Below are 14,420 nucleotides of genomic sequence, written 5' to 3'. Positions count from 1 at the left end.
AAAAATTATTTTGACCCTCAAATAATTTCAAGGAGGTTGTTTCTGGAGTCACTTGCAGCTCCGTATCATTGGCAAATGCCAGCAAATTTTGCATGCCTTATGGCAAAATCTCCATTGATATCTCTGTGTGGGCTCAGCATTAATGATAGCTGGCACCAGAAAGGCAAATTTGGGTCTGTCATCAGGATGCAAAGGAATTGCAAAGAACAATCCTTCAGATCCACAATGAGGACTAGCCAATCAGCAGGAAGCATGGCAGGTGAAGGCATGCTAGCCTGCAACATCCCCATGCTTTCCATCATAGCATGAACTTTCTGGAGGTCTTGCAATAACTTCCATTTCCCAGACTTGTTCTTGACACAGAAAACAGGAATGTGCCAGGGACTGGTTGAAACTCCAGATCACTGTGATCCAACTGTTCTTGCATCAAGTCACGGAGGGTGACTAGTCTATCATGGGAAAGGACAACAGAATCTGCTGAACAAAGAGTCAGTCTCAAGTTCTTCTTTGCATAGAATCTGTCAGCATCGGCTCCAAGGGTCACTCTGGGGCCCATCAGCAAACCTGACAATCGTGATGTCCATGCCAGTGTCAAAAACCCGCAGAAGCTAATCTCTGACAGCACCTCACCAAGGATGGACAGGAGATGGATGGTGTAGACCCATTCAGGATGATCCCTGGCTGTCAGAACAGCAGTCCAGTGACCCAGGGAGGTCCAGGGAACCCGAAGCCACCATCTCCCCGCAGCTGGTTCTCAGCTCTGCGAACATAAAACTCAAAAGGCACAAGGTGAGCAAATCCAGGTCCTGCAGGGATAGGAACAGGAGGGGTGAGTGTGGAACCCATGGCAGAAATGCACCCCAGGAATTCCGAATCAACGTCCCCTGGGTGAGCAATAGTGCCTTGAGCAGTGGTATTCATCCACGCCAAAAGAAGAGCACTCATGCCTTCACCCACTGGACCAAAGCATTCGGAAACACGTGGAATGCCTGATACGCTCAGCTGCACAGTCATTTGACAAGAGGACAAGGTCCACAGGCCAGCTGAAGAAGCTCCAGCAGCCTGGGACCCCTGGCCCGTCAAGGCCACTGACTTCGCCCCTGCGGCAGCACCACCCGAGCCAGTGGTAACTAGCGCAGGACATTGGTCTGCCGCGGCCGCAGGAGGCGGCGGGGGAGGGCCGGCTCCAGCCACAGGCTCGGGTGATGCCCGGGAACCCGAGGCGGGGGGGGCTGGAGGCAGTTCAGCACAGCCCGCCTCCAGCGCCGGGAAGGACCGAGGTGCCGGTAGAGGCACAGCCTGCGAAGCCGCAGCACCGTCCTGCTCTGCTGCAAGTGGACAATCCAGGCTCGCAGGATGGGAATCCGGCAGCATGGGGCTGGCAGAACACGGCTTGGCATCGGCACCACTCGCAGAACCCGCCCCCACCCCCCACGAATCCGGCGCGGGGCGGGCAGCGCTCAGAACTGCCCCTAACAGCGTTTCTTCGGGGCGAAAGGTCCAAGAAGCGGTGCCAGCCGCTCCTCTGCTGGAAAAGCGTGCGCGGCCACCGGCGTGGAGCCCGGGCCCTGCCCGTCCCCCACCGCGGGGCAGGGCATGGCCCAGCCGCAGCAGGGACACGGGACCGGCCCTGAGGCATCCCCCAGGGTGGGTGCCGCCCCCCGTTCAAGCACCCCCCCATCGGTCTGTGCCAGGAGGGCACACGGAGGAGGCGAGTCCGCCCCGGGCTTCCACCGCCGGGGCATGGGCCGAGGCGGCGTTACACCCCCTGGGTCCGCAGCGCTCCCAACGGCCTGCTGGCAGGGATCATCCAACCCCGCCCCGGGCCTACACCGCCGGGGCGCCGGTCGAGGCGGGGTCACACCCACCGGTCCCGCGGCGGCCCCGTTCAACCCGTCGCACCTTCGCCAGATCCCGAGCAGCCGAAACAGCCGGGGCTCATAACCGACCAGCAGAGCCTCAATCAGGGAATCGCCTAAAGGGTCCCAAGCTGACTGTGAAAAAATCGCTTCAACCACAGGGAAAAACCCCTCAATTCTCCCATACTCACACAATCACTGAAAGTCAGCATATGAAACATCAATCCCTCTCTGATCAGACACCGCATGCCATATTTCCAGAACCAGGCCTTCGCTGAGAGAAAGCCCAAAACCATCCATAGCCACAGGCTAGACAGTACCCTGTAACACACGTGCAAGACACGTCGGGGTTCCCCAGATGTTACGGTTGAAGATGAATAGATCACATGGACACAGGTTGAGGTGTGGTGAAAGAAAGAGCAGAATTTATTTTTCCTCCCAGGATTTATAGGCTTCTGACCAAGGCCAGGGATTGGATGGTCAGGATAACACTTTCTCACTGCACTGGCCATGAGAGATGCCCATCACAAGACGTGTAACAGAAAGAATGTACACATATCTACGCTTACAGTTACTCTCCTGGGAAAGTCCTTAGAAAACTATGTCAGCAAGGTCAGAAGCTGAGTTTTCAGGGTGACAGTCTATCTCAAGGCCATTTTCATCTTGGGACATCACTTATCTTCCAGACTACATCCTGTACCTCAATTTTAACATGTAACATCTGTAAAGCGCTGCATCTGCCTTGTAACACTGATTCTTTTGATTGCTTCGAATAATAACTTCAATAACAGTTACTATTTAGTTAGGACAAATCAATTCCATTTACTGCAATCCCGCATTTCTCTTTTTGACCACATTGATTCATGCTTTTAAAAAAAAACAACTTGAATCTTAGTATTTTTTCTATATTCTCAATAATCTCATTTTTTGCATTCACTTTATTTCCATTTCTAATTTCTTTAACATTTCTTGTGCTGCATCAAGTTTTTTCCACTCTCTCTCAAATTTGGTTAACATTTTTTTGAGCTATTATAGTTACTTTCTGTTCAGTATTCCTTGAATTACTGAATGGATTATGGAATCATACAAGGTAGAAACAATAATCTTAAGGTAAAACACAATATCAAAAATTTTAACTTTTTCCATTATGTACTTTATAAAGGTTATCTCACCAATCAGTCTTCAGAAGAGAATTCCATTTTTGAACGGGTACATGTGTTACTCTTTTAATTTCTTCAGCAATTTTCATGATGGCTTCTCCATGATCATTTATTTCCACACAACATTCAGATTCATTAAACTTTCTACAAACTCCCCCTACTTCAGTTAACAGATAGTCCAGGCCCATTCTGTTTTGATCTACTCATGCTCGCATTTGTGAATGTTGCTTGGCCAGCAACTTTAGGGCAGTAGAGGTATGATTTAAAATGACTTTAACTACTGCTTGGAGCCTTATGAAGTGATTCAAAAGGTAACATATTCCTCCTGGACCTCAGTATAACGAAGAAGGAGGGTTGTATAACTCCTAAGGTACAGGATCTTTTCCACTTCTGAGGTAATTCCCTATACACTCTTGGCTCACAAATCCAATATATTATGTCAGGGGCTTTCCATTTGTTACTTGTTGTATCTGGTCATTCTCAATAGAATTTTAGGTCACTTATGGATTGCTAAGGGTTAGCTCCAAGACTTTTATACTAGCACAACTAGCCGATGGAGCCCCGGCCCAGCGGGGCTGTGGGGCGAGATGGCTCCGCGGCTCCCTGGACAGCAGCCAACCCTCTGCCCCTTCCAGAGCTCGGCACCAGCGGCTGCTGGCCGGGCCTCAGGGTTGGCCGGGCACGGGAGGCTGGGGCTGGCTGCAGGTAGTGCCCGGCCGAGGGGCAGAGCCCGCGCCAACCATTCCCTCCTGCCGCTCTCTCCAGCTGGCACAGGACAGGAACCGAGCGGCGGAGGACCTGCGTCGGGCCCTGCCGTACCTGCAGAGCCCACAGGAGCCCCTGCGAGCGGCGGCCATCAGGTTCATCGGTGAGCCACGAGCCCGGGCTCCCTCCCTGCCCCGCCACAGCTCGGCCCCGGCCCCGGCTGCTGCCCCGGCAGCGGCACCCGGGCCCGGTGCCCTGGAGCCCCGCCTGCCCTCGGGGCTGCTGCTGCCGGCCTCTGGCAGCCGTGCCCTTGGGCTGAGTCAGGATGCGGCACGGGCCCGGGCTGAGCCCTGCCGGGGCGGGAGGGCGTGTGAGCACAGGGCTGGCAGCGCCGCTGGCAGGGAGCTGTGCCGCTGGGGCCCTGACAGGCTCTGTGTTCCCAGGGATGGCCGGGCGGCTCCTGAGGGGGCAGAAAGAAGACCTGCAGCTAATTTACAAATGTGAGTGAGGGCAGCGGGCTGTCAGCGGGGCTGCTGGGTGGAGCTGCAAGTCCTGGACTGTCTGCGAAGGTCTCTGCTCAATGTGCGGATGAGGGGCGGCGTGGGTGGATCACTCCGAGGTTTCACGTGGGGCATTCGTGGCCAGCAGCTTCGGGCTGATCCCCTTGGTCCCTGCTCCCTGCTGGCCATGGCAAGAGCCGGCTGGGATGGCCCTGGCCGGGGGCTCTCCGTGGGCCTCCGCAGGTCTGGGAATCTGACCGTGGCTCTGTTCATCTCTCTTCCAGCCCTTAAGAACGTGGTTTGTGACACCAGCCCTGCCATCGGAAACCTGGCAATTCAAACATTTTACATCACCCAGGCAGTAGAGACGGCTCGATATTCCATCTTGGAGAACCTGCAAGTTGAGCTGCGCAGGGCATGGAGGACACGGCCTCGTCTGTTGGGCCTCAGCTGGCTGCGCTGCTGGAGCTCTGCTGGCAACTGACCCGGCAGGCTCTGTCTGCTGGGGCCACCTGAACCAGCAGAGAATTTTTTTTGTTTCTTAAATATTGTTCTTTTCTTCTTTTCATTTTCTTTTAGGATATAAATATAGTATATATTATAATAGGCAGTCACTTCCCAAGACCTTTATCTTGCTGCCCATGGTGTACAGGGCATAGAGGAAGCGGGGAAAATGTGATTCCACTGGGGGAATCACAGCTCAGCAAGCTGCCCAGGCATGCAGTGGTGCAGGGAAAATGGCCAGAAACCCTTGGCCTTTGGTGGTTCTGCTGAAGGCACAAACGCTGTCTCAGCCAGGAAGCGCCGCCATCTGTGTCCTCGTGCCCGTGTGGTGCTGGCTGGGTTGCTGAGGGCTCCCACGTGCCTCTTGATCCTGCTCCTCTGGAGCTCCTGTGGGGCTGTGGCGCTGCTGCTGGTCCACGCTGGGGGAGACTCTGAGGGAACAGGGCACTGGGAGGCTGTAAATGGATGAGGGTCTGTGGAGGCCCAGGCGGGACAAAAGCGTGGGAAGGCGTGAGGGGCATGTGTGGAGGCTGGAGGCTCCAAAGGGGACAGGAGGCCCCTGAAAGGCCGGACCGGTGGGAAGACCTGAGGAATTGGGTGTCAGAGGGCATAAGCAGCCCCCGGGCAGCCACCTTTTTCCTGACAGCCGGCCGACCTGGCACTTCCCCAGAATGTCTCCCAGGCCTGCAGCAGAAGCCCTCGAGGCTGGGACAACACCCCTCCAGGAGGGTGCGGACAGCCCAAGGTGTGCCCAGGCTGGGCTGGCTGGGGACATGCAGGGCAGGGGGGTGCTGCCAGGCCACGGCCACTGGGTGCCTGCGATAAGGGGCAGTGGGCAGAGGCAGGGCTGGCCGCCAGCCCGGGCCCTCGCGGCTGCCCAGGACACGGTGCTGTGACTGAGGCTCCCCTGACACAGAGCTCGGGGTCCGCAGAGCTGCTGCCACCAAGGGGAGGGTGGTGATGTCTCCTCCAGCAGGGCTGCCCAGTCGCTGCTGCTGAAGCGACTCAGGAGCCCACAGAAACAGCAGCAGAGTGTGCACAGGAACAGCAGCAGAGTGTGCACAGAAACAGCAGCAGAGTGTGCACAGGAACAGCAGCAGCCCCAACGTTGGCACCTGCACAGTGAGGCGTCCGCAGCAGCCGGGTGCCAAACCGGGGGAGGCTGTGGGCACAGTTGCCTTTGGTTTGGCAGAAGGCTTCAGCAGAATTGGCCACAATGGCTTTCTCTTCACTTGCCAGCCTCACAGCAACGCTTGACAGCTTCAGCTGCAGCCTGTGCCCCTGACTGACTTGGATGGCTGTGCTTGAGGGCGGGCTCGCCTTCCACACTCAGGTGTCCCAAGGCAGCGGCATCAGCGCCATCGTGAGAGAGAGAGTAAGAGACTCTGATGGGACATGAGCCCTGTGCTGCAGCTGCCCTCCCTCTCTTCTGTCCAGGCACCTTAAAGACACATGAAACAAAATCCTGGACTTGCTTGGAACAAAGGAGTAAGCAGCATGCACTGAAAAAAAGCAGGGACTTACATGGCTTAGTTTTCCACTCCACTTGGAGAATCACAGAATCTCAGAACATTTTGTGTTGCAAAGTATCATAAACATCATCCACTTCCAACCACCCTGCCATGGGCACAGGTGGTGTGCAGACACAACTGTCACTAGAATTGGAAGAACACTTCTCCATGTTGACCTTTTCCTCTCCTGGATTTCAAGCAAAGATGAAAAAATCATCTGGTGAATCACAAATTAATATTGTAGCTCACAGAACTGGGAGCAGGAGTCTCCTGTGGCCCACGGTGTGTCCATTCAGCCATTGTTAGATCGTCCAGTTGGAGCTCAGCCCGGTGCAGCCCAGGCACAGGCACCAGGCTGGTCCATTTCAGCATCCCAAAGTCTTTGTGGCTCCCTGTGCACCCATTGCTTCCTGAATCCATTCTTGAATTCCCAGTTACTGCTGTGCAGGACATGAGAACACAGGAATAGCTTGTTTGGCTCATTCTTGTGTTTGCTGCTCCTGCCTAAAGGAATCTATATGCTGATGTCATGGTATAGCCCAACAGCAAAGACTTCTTCTGTAGTGTCTAAAACTAAAACCTTGTGTGACTGTTCAGACACTCTAAAATCCAGGGTGAAGATGACAGCTTTGGTATGAAGAATCCTAGAAATTTTGACATGTGATTTTTCTAGTCAAGGATTTGAATGCCAATGTGGAAACTACAAAAATCTTCAAACTGGTTTTCATTGGCAACCCCTTTGAAATGGCATCAGCACACCTACAGGGGACAGGGTATGACAGCGGGGACAGTACTTGGCAATTCATGGCTTCAAGTGTGGGAGATAAATATTTTGCCCGGGTTCAACCTGAAGTTCAAGTTTTCCCAGGATTTTGATTGATTGGTCATTGCAGGTCAATTTAATAAATGCAAAAGGATGGAAAAGCACAATTTCTGGAGATTGTGCACTAGGGAGAAAATAGGAAGAAAACCTTGAAAACAGTCGGCAGGCTTTGGAAAAATTCTAAAAAGATGTGGGCTTTGGCTGCCCTCTGGCACAGAAGCCCCCCAGGGGTACAGGTCTCTGGGGCAGGAGACGAGTGCCAGCACTGCCAGGGCTCGGGTGGGGTGGCAGGTCTGCCTTGGCGGGGACTCTGCCACACCTGCTGATTTCAGTGCTGGCCGGGGCCCCAGGGCTCAGAGCAGCATTCGTGCCCTGGCCCACACGTTCCTTGTCTGTGTCACACCTGCAGGTTTAGAATGGCCACCAGCTGGGACGTGTCCCAAGGAGGCCGTGCCAGCTTCTGTGCAAGGCCCCGTGCCCTTCCTGCTGCGGCTGCGTCGGCAGCCCTGGGGGCTCCTTCTGCTGCCCTGAGCCTGCAGAGCAGGGCAGCGTTGGCTGATGGTTTGAGGCATTCCTAAAGATCCTGTTGGGCTGTCTTAGACCCTTTGGGCAAGAGATTCCTCCCAACCTGGGCCATTTTTGGGGGGATGGGGGCAGGGGGAACCAGGGCAGCTGGCAGGGTGCGTGAGGGCCCTTTGTGACATATGGTCACCATGGGATGGAAAGGGACAGGGTGTCAGAGGGCCCTTTGTGACATGTGGTGGCATAGGAGCTGGCGGTGACAGGACCACGCCACAGTGCTCGGTGCACGCGACGGGACAGGACGCGTCAGAGCGGTGCTGTGAGGAGCCCCCGCACAGCACACTCGTTTGTGTCGGACCCGGAGCTTTTCCGAAGCGTTATTCCAACAGGTGACCTCGAGGCCAGACCACAGGGCTTGCTGACCTGTGGCCTTGCCGAGGCTTCTTTCTTAAGGTTCTGTCAAGGGCAGACCGTGGGACTTGGTGACCCGGGGCTTTTCCGAGGTGTCGCCCATCCCTGCAGTCACTGCCCTTGAGACCAGACCTCAAATCTTGACGAGGAGCCTCCTGTCCTTGTGGCAGGAGCCCTCAAGACACAAGTGCACGACTTGCTGTCCTGCCGTCTTGCCAGGACTTGAGTCTTGCAGGTGCCTTCCAGGCACGACTGCAGCACTTGCTGACCTGTGGCCTTGCCGAGGCTTCTCAAGGTTCTCTCAAGGCAGACCGTGGGATTTGGTGACCCGGAGCTTTTCCGAGGTGTCGCCCATCCCTGCAGTCACTGCCCTTGAGACCAGACCTCAAACCTTGACGAGGAGCCTCCTGTCCTTGTGGCAGGAGCCCTCAAGACACAAGTGCAGGACTCGCTGTCCTGCCGTCTTGCCCGGACTTGAGTCTTGCAGGTGCCTTCCAGGCACGACTGCAGGACTTGCTGACTCGGAGCTTTTCCGAGCCATCTCTCCTGCAAGTAGCTATAAATCCAGTCCCTGCCATGGAGCAGCGACCCCCAAGAGTGCCCAAGTTGGCCTGGGTTGAGGAGGAGGAAGGAGAAGGCCCTGGAGCTGTCCTGGCACAGGAGACTGAAGAGGTGCAGGAGTTCCAGGCACCACGGGAGGGTGAGTTGCAGAGCTCGGCCTTAGGGCTAGCGCCTGTTGCCAGCTTGGCCCCATCCCATTGCATGCCATGCCATCCCCTGGTGCTGTTCCTATGGAAAGGATGGGAGAGTGTTGAAGATGATATGGAGCAGCAACCCCCAAGAGTGCCCAAGCTGGCCTGGGTGCAGGAGGAGGAGGAGGAAGAGGAAGAAGGCCCTGGAGCTGCCCCAGCACCAGAGACCGAAGAGGTGCAGCAGTTCCGGCCGCTGGAGGAGGGTGAGTGGCAGAGCTGGGCCACAGGGCTGGTGCCTGCGGCCATCTTGGCCCCATCCCATCCCATTGCATCCCATCTCATCCCATCCCACCCTGTCCTGTGGAGACACACCCATGGACAGCATAAAAGAGGGGCTGGGGCTGCCCCCCCAGCAGTGGCCGTGCTCCATCCCCTGGGGCATCCGCGGGGCTGTCCCTGCCTGGGGATCGCAGGGCTGGGCTGCGTTCTCCGGCCTCTCCCGCAGCCCCTCAGCTCTGGCTGCTCTTTGCCAGATGCAGCCATGGCCCAGACACAAGAGCAGGACCTTGGCGGTGGCCTCTTCCGCAGAACAGCGCAGGTACCTGCAGCCATCCCCAACTGGGCTGGGCCTGCTGGCACTGCTCAGCCCAGCAGCACGCCTGGAGCACTCCATGGAACATCCCCGATGTTTCTGTCTCCCGCCCTTCTCCTACAGCTGGTTTGCAGCTTCATCAAGAGAATTCGGGAAGAAGGGACCAGCGCCATGGCCACTGGGCTCAGACCTTATTCATACATCTTCAACACCAAGGCCACTGCTGCCCTGCTGGATATGCTTGTAGAGGAGGGTTTTTACAGTCAAAAGCAAGTAAGCAGCCTGTGGCCAGGGTTTGATCCTCCAGGGATCGCTTGGCCTCCCAAGCCACGCTTGCTGATCACTCGAAGCCTTTGAGGCCATTGCAGCGTGCTGAGAAGGGAAGCACTTCTCTGGGGAAGCTGGGGACATTCCTGACTCCCTGTGGCAGCTTTCCAAGTCTCCCCTTGTGCTTTCTCCAGGTGCCTGCCATGGTGAGGTACATCCACCAGTGGCTCATGGCCAATCAGTTCTCTGAGCACAGGCTGAACAGGACCCTGCTGGATCTGAGCGAGGCACAGCCCGCTGACGTGGTCATTGCTCTCCTGCGTGTGGCCCCAACGTGTGACAGGTACGGGGCCCACGTGCCCAGAGGGCTCAGGGCTCCTCAGCCCATCAGCCTGCACAGCCTGGCCCAGGTGTCTGACCAACAGAGACTTCCAGGGTCCTGTCTACCTGGGACCTTTCCCAGCCCTGCTACATCGGTCCCCGAGCCTGCTGCCATGCCATGGCCCTCAGGGCCCTGTCCCCACAGGGCTGGGCTGCCTGGCTGCTGCTGCTGGCGAGGGGCAGCAGGCAGAGGCAGAGCTGGCAGCAAGCTCAGCTCCCCCCCACTGCTGCCCAGGCCACGGGGATGTGTCTGAGACCCCCATGAGACAGAGCTGTCGCCCCGCAGAGCTGCTATGACCATGTGGAAGACCATCTTGTGCTCGCCCAGGACAGCGGAGCGGGCATACCGGATAGTCCTCGATGTGCTGGGGAACTGGCCAGAGCACAGCACGCGCACCTCTGATGGAGACAACACGGGTGTCTTTGCCCTGGCTGTGAGTTTCTGCAACTGGCCTTTGCTCAGCCCATGGCAAGCCACCTCTTCAGCAGCTCTGTTTCCTCCTTCCCCAACTGCATCTCCCTGCCTCAGGCACTGGGCTGAAACCTGGCCTAGGGGCAGCTTCAGGGGCACCAGGCGTGGAGCTCCCCAGGGGTTTCCCCTGACCGCTCCCTGCCACACTCAGGCCCTGCCACCCGCACACCTCGGCACTGAGCGCTGTCTCAGGGTTCTCTGTCCTCTGCAGGCAACTGTGCTGATGTGGAAGATCCTTCAGATGCCCTGCGTCCCACATGTAGTGACGGTGCATTTCCCCCGCCTCTTTGTGCATCTGCTCTTCCAAGTGTTCTTCAGCACTTTGGAGATGCCAGAGGATCTCAATGCCTTCTGGAAGGGATGCCAGGAGCAACACGGCCTTGCCATCAGCCCCAACAGGTGCTCTATCCCACTCCTCCTGTCCCTGCCATGTCTCCACGGCACGAGCCAGTGCTCCCAGCGTGACCTGGGCTTTGCTGTGCACACAGCTTTGCAGTGCAGGCCCTGAAGTCCCTGCTGTGCCAAATGCATCGTGAGGAAGTGGTGGTGGAAATGGAACACAAGCGTGGCTGGGACAAGCTGCTCTCTGCTGACACCCACCACTATGCCGTGGGTCTGCTGGCCAGGTGAGACCCCCTTCTCCCCACTGCCTCTGGCATTTGTGCCCCGTGCTGAGGTTGCCCAACACAGTCCCCACTGTCGTGGGCCAGAGGGCCTCGTCACCGAGGGACGGCTAGGGAGACTGGAAAAGGCTGGGAAAGGAGGGTGCCCACAAGGAGTCACCTCCCCAAGGGCCCAGGTCCCCTATCCTTGCAGGATGGTGCTCAAAGATCTGAACTCTGTCAATCAGTCCTGGGAGATGTTTGTCCTCCCAGCTCACAGTCTGGGCTACTTTTTCACCCTGGCAGGGAGATGTCGTCTGCCTCTATCCCCTTGTGTTCCCGCATCGTTCCCTACCTGCTCCAGCTGCTCAGCACACAGGAGGCACGCTGGGATCTGCCTGCCCTGGCATTCCTTGTGGAGGTGAGCCTGATGGCCAAAAGTGCCTCCCTGCAGAGCTGCCTGCCACCTCTCTGCCCTCTCATAGCTGCAGCTGCCTGGGACGGTGCCCATGCCTTGTGCTGCTGCCCGGGCCCTGTTTCCTGTCTTGTTTCTGGGCTCCTGCCGGCTGCCTCCCCTGTCACTGCCCTGTGCCTTTCAGATCCTGGACTACCTGGACTTGAGCGAACGCAGCGCTAACAGAGTCCTGGAAATCTTCTCAAGGCACCTGCGGAGCGAGAGCAGGGACAAGCGTCACCTGGCGCTCAGGGCCCTTTTCAAGTTGATTGACGATCCCTCGATGGTGAGAAGTGGGCAGTGGCTGAAGCTGCGCCGGGAAACGCAGTCCCTTGGGCTCGGCTGGGCTTCGGGCCCCGAGGCAGCTGCTGCCAGCTCTCCTGCCTCCTGCTTCTTCCTGAGTGCTTTGGGACAGGCCTTTGGCCTCTTGGCCCTGTGGCAGCAGGGTGGCGTTTCACAGACTTGTCTTCCACACAGGCTGAAAAAATGCGGAGCCTGACTGAAAGTCTTGTAGATTTCCTGTGGGATGCAGATGGAGAGATAGTCAGGATGACAGTCATGGTGCTCAGCTTTATCGTCTTGGACAAGGACATGCTGATACCCAGCCCCATTGCCCTGCAGCTGGCTGAGGCGCTCCTGCCACTCTTTGACCACGTAAGGCTCTGTGCCCCCAGCCGAGGCCACTGGCTGCTGCCCAGACACTTGGTGCCCTGGGGATTCTCAGGCCTGCGCCCTGCTGAGCCCCATGCAGACAGGGCTGAGGTCTTTTTTCCTTCCTTCCTTTCATATAGAATAATAGCCAGGTGCAGCTGGTGTCCATATTATTCTTCCGATCATTGATGACTCTTCTAACAGAAAAGGAAAAAAAGGCCCTGAAGTCACACGTGCACCACAGCCTGCTGCCTCTCTTCTTCCACTGCCATGACGAGAACCAGCAGGTGGCAGAGGTGAGGATTCCTGGGCTGCTGCTGTCACCCGGGGAGGGGGCTCGGCCGCCTCCTGCCCTGGCACCTTGCCGGCTGCAGCCTCCTCCTGGCCTTGGCACACGAATGCGGGCGGGTCCTGTGTCCTGACTTGTGGGGCCATCTGCGGGTCTCTGCTGCTCTCCAGGCTTCTTGGGCAACGCTGCTTTGTGCGGCCGAGTTCCTGAAGAGGAGAGATCTTGAAAGACCTGTGAAAAAGAAGAAGCTGTGGATGATCACCGAGTGCCTGGTAAGGACGGCTTGGAAGGCCCAGCCTCAGCCTGGAGAAGCCCCCTGTCCCCAGCGCTCGGTGTGTGGGGCTGGCAGCTGCGCCCCTGCCCAGTGCCGCCCCCGGGGGCCGCACGGCTTCTTCTTCAGGCTCCTGTGGTCCCGAGCCTGGTTCCGATGGAGCCCCGATCCACTGGGGCTGCAGGGCAGGGCGGCACCGCGGCTCCCTGGGCAGCAGCCGGCCCTCTGCCCCTTGCAGAGCTCGGCGCCAGCGGCCGCTGGCCGGGCCTCAGGGTTGGCCGGGCAGGCAGCGCCTGGCCGAGGGGCAGAGCCCGCGCCAACCCTTCCCTCCTGCCGCTCTCTCCAGCTGGCACAGGACAGGAACCGAGCGGCGGAGGACCTGCGCCGGGCCCTGCCGTACCTGCAGAGCCCACAGGAGCCCCTGCGAGCGGCGGCCATCAGGTTCATCGGTGAGCCACGAGCCCGGGCTCCCTTCCCGCCCCGCCACAGCTCGGCCCCGGCCCCGACTGCTGCCCCGGCAGCGGCACCCGGGCCCCACGCCCTGGAGCCCCGCCTGCCCTCGGGGCTGCTGCTGCCGGCCTCTGGCAGCCGTGCCCTTGGGCTGAGTCAGGATGCGGCACGGGCCCGGGCTGAGCCCTGCCGGGGCGGGAGGGCGTGTGAGCACAGGGCTGGCAGCGCCGCTGGCAGGGAGCTGTGCCGCTGGGGCCCTGACAGGCTCTGTGTTCCCAGGGATGGCCGGGCGGCTCCTGAGGGGGCAGAAAGAAGACCTGCAGCTAATTTACAAATGTGAGTGAGGGCAGCGGGCTGTCAGCGGGGCTGCTGGGTGGAGCTGCAAGTCCTGGACTGTCTGCGAAGGTCTCTGCTCAATGTGCGGATGAGGGGCGGCGTGGGTGGATCACTCCGAGGTTTCACGTGGGGCATTCGTGGCCAGCAGCTTCGGGCTGATCCCCTTGGTCCCTGCTCCCTGCTGGCCATGGCAAGAGCCGGCTGGGATGGCCCTGGCCGGGGGCTCTCCGTGGGCCTCCGCAGGTCTGGGAATCTGACCGTAGCTCTGTTGTTCTCTCTTCCAGCCCTTAAGAACGTGGTTTGTGACACCAGCCCTGCCATCGGAAACCTGGCAATTCAAACATTTTACATCACCCAGGCAGTAGAGACGGCTCGATATTCCATCTTGGAGAACCTGCAAGTTCAGCTGCACAGGGCATGGAGGACACGGCCTCGTCTGTTGGGCCTCAGCTGGCTGCGCTGCTGGAGCTCTGCTGGCAACTGACCCGGCAGGCTCTGTCTGCTGGGGCCACCTGAACCAGCAGAGAATTTTTTTTGTTTCTTAAATATTGTTCTTTTCTTCTTTTCATTTTCTTTTAGGATATAAATATAGTATATATTATAATAGGCAGTCACTTCCCAAGACCTTTATCTTGCTGCCCATGGTGTACAGGGCATAGAGGAAGCGGGGAAAATGTGATTCCACTGGGGGAATCACAGCTCAGCAAGCTGCCCAGGCATGCAGTGGTGCAGGGAAAATGGCCAGAAACCCTTGGCCTTTGGTGGTTCTGCTGAAGGCACAAACGCTGTCTCAGCCAGGAAGCGCCGCCATCTGTGTCCTCGTGCCCGTGTGGTGCTGGCTGGGTTGCTGAGGGCTCCCACGTGCCTCTTGATCCTGCTCCTCTGGAGCTCCTGTGGGGCTGTGGCGCTGCTGCCGGGCTGCACTGGGGGAGACTCTGAGGGAACAGGGCACTGGGAGGCTGTAAATG

General features: G+C 58.0%; 1 protein-coding gene across 2 annotated transcripts; it reads left to right on the top strand.

Moving 5' to 3' along the window:
• Nucleotides 1–7,819: 7,819 nt before the first annotated feature.
• LOC147646771 (maestro heat-like repeat-containing protein family member 7) lies at nucleotides 7,820–14,062 on the top strand. 2 transcript variants are annotated; one of them, XM_086872979.1, is made up of 16 exons: nucleotides 7,820–8,695; nucleotides 8,795–8,950; nucleotides 9,221–9,285; nucleotides 9,403–9,552; nucleotides 9,741–9,889; nucleotides 10,214–10,361; nucleotides 10,611–10,798; nucleotides 10,888–11,025; nucleotides 11,308–11,422; nucleotides 11,601–11,741; nucleotides 11,933–12,109; nucleotides 12,247–12,402; nucleotides 12,566–12,667; nucleotides 13,013–13,115; nucleotides 13,396–13,452; nucleotides 13,737–14,062. In XM_086872979.1, exons 1-16 carry the CDS (start codon nucleotides 8,572–8,574, stop codon nucleotides 13,934–13,936), a joined length of 2,169 nt encoding a protein of 722 aa, XP_086729105.1. In that variant the 5' UTR covers nucleotides 7,820–8,571; the 3' UTR covers nucleotides 13,937–14,062. The 2 variants fall into 2 exon arrangements, with proteins under 2 accessions (XP_086729105.1, XP_086729106.1); XM_086872980.1 differs by having other exon boundaries at nucleotides 7,856–8,695; nucleotides 9,227–9,285.
• Nucleotides 14,063–14,420: the final 358 nt, after the last annotated feature.

The sequence above is a fragment of the Cyanistes caeruleus genome, unplaced genomic scaffold (assembly GCF_971803275.1).
Source record: "Cyanistes caeruleus unplaced genomic scaffold, bCyaCae1.hap1.1 HAP1_SCAFFOLD_80, whole genome shotgun sequence".
Lineage (NCBI taxonomy): Eukaryota > Metazoa > Chordata > Aves > Passeriformes > Paridae > Cyanistes > Cyanistes caeruleus.
This window is presented reverse-complemented; position numbering and strand designations above follow the sequence as displayed.

Bases quoted from the DNA above. Each gene is read 5' to 3' on its own strand.
- LOC147646771 (XM_086872979.1), top strand. From the start codon at position 8,572: ATGGAGCAGCGACCCCCAAGAGTGCCCAAGTTGGCCTGGGTTGAGGAG. The intron at 8,951-9,220 runs GTGAGTGGCAGA...GCTCTTTGCCAG, and splicing joins GTTCCGGCCGCTGGAGGAGG to ATGCAGCCATGGCCCAGACA. The intron at 11,026-11,307 runs GTGAGACCCCCT...TCACCCTGGCAG, and splicing joins GCCGTGGGTCTGCTGGCCAG to GGAGATGTCGTCTGCCTCTA.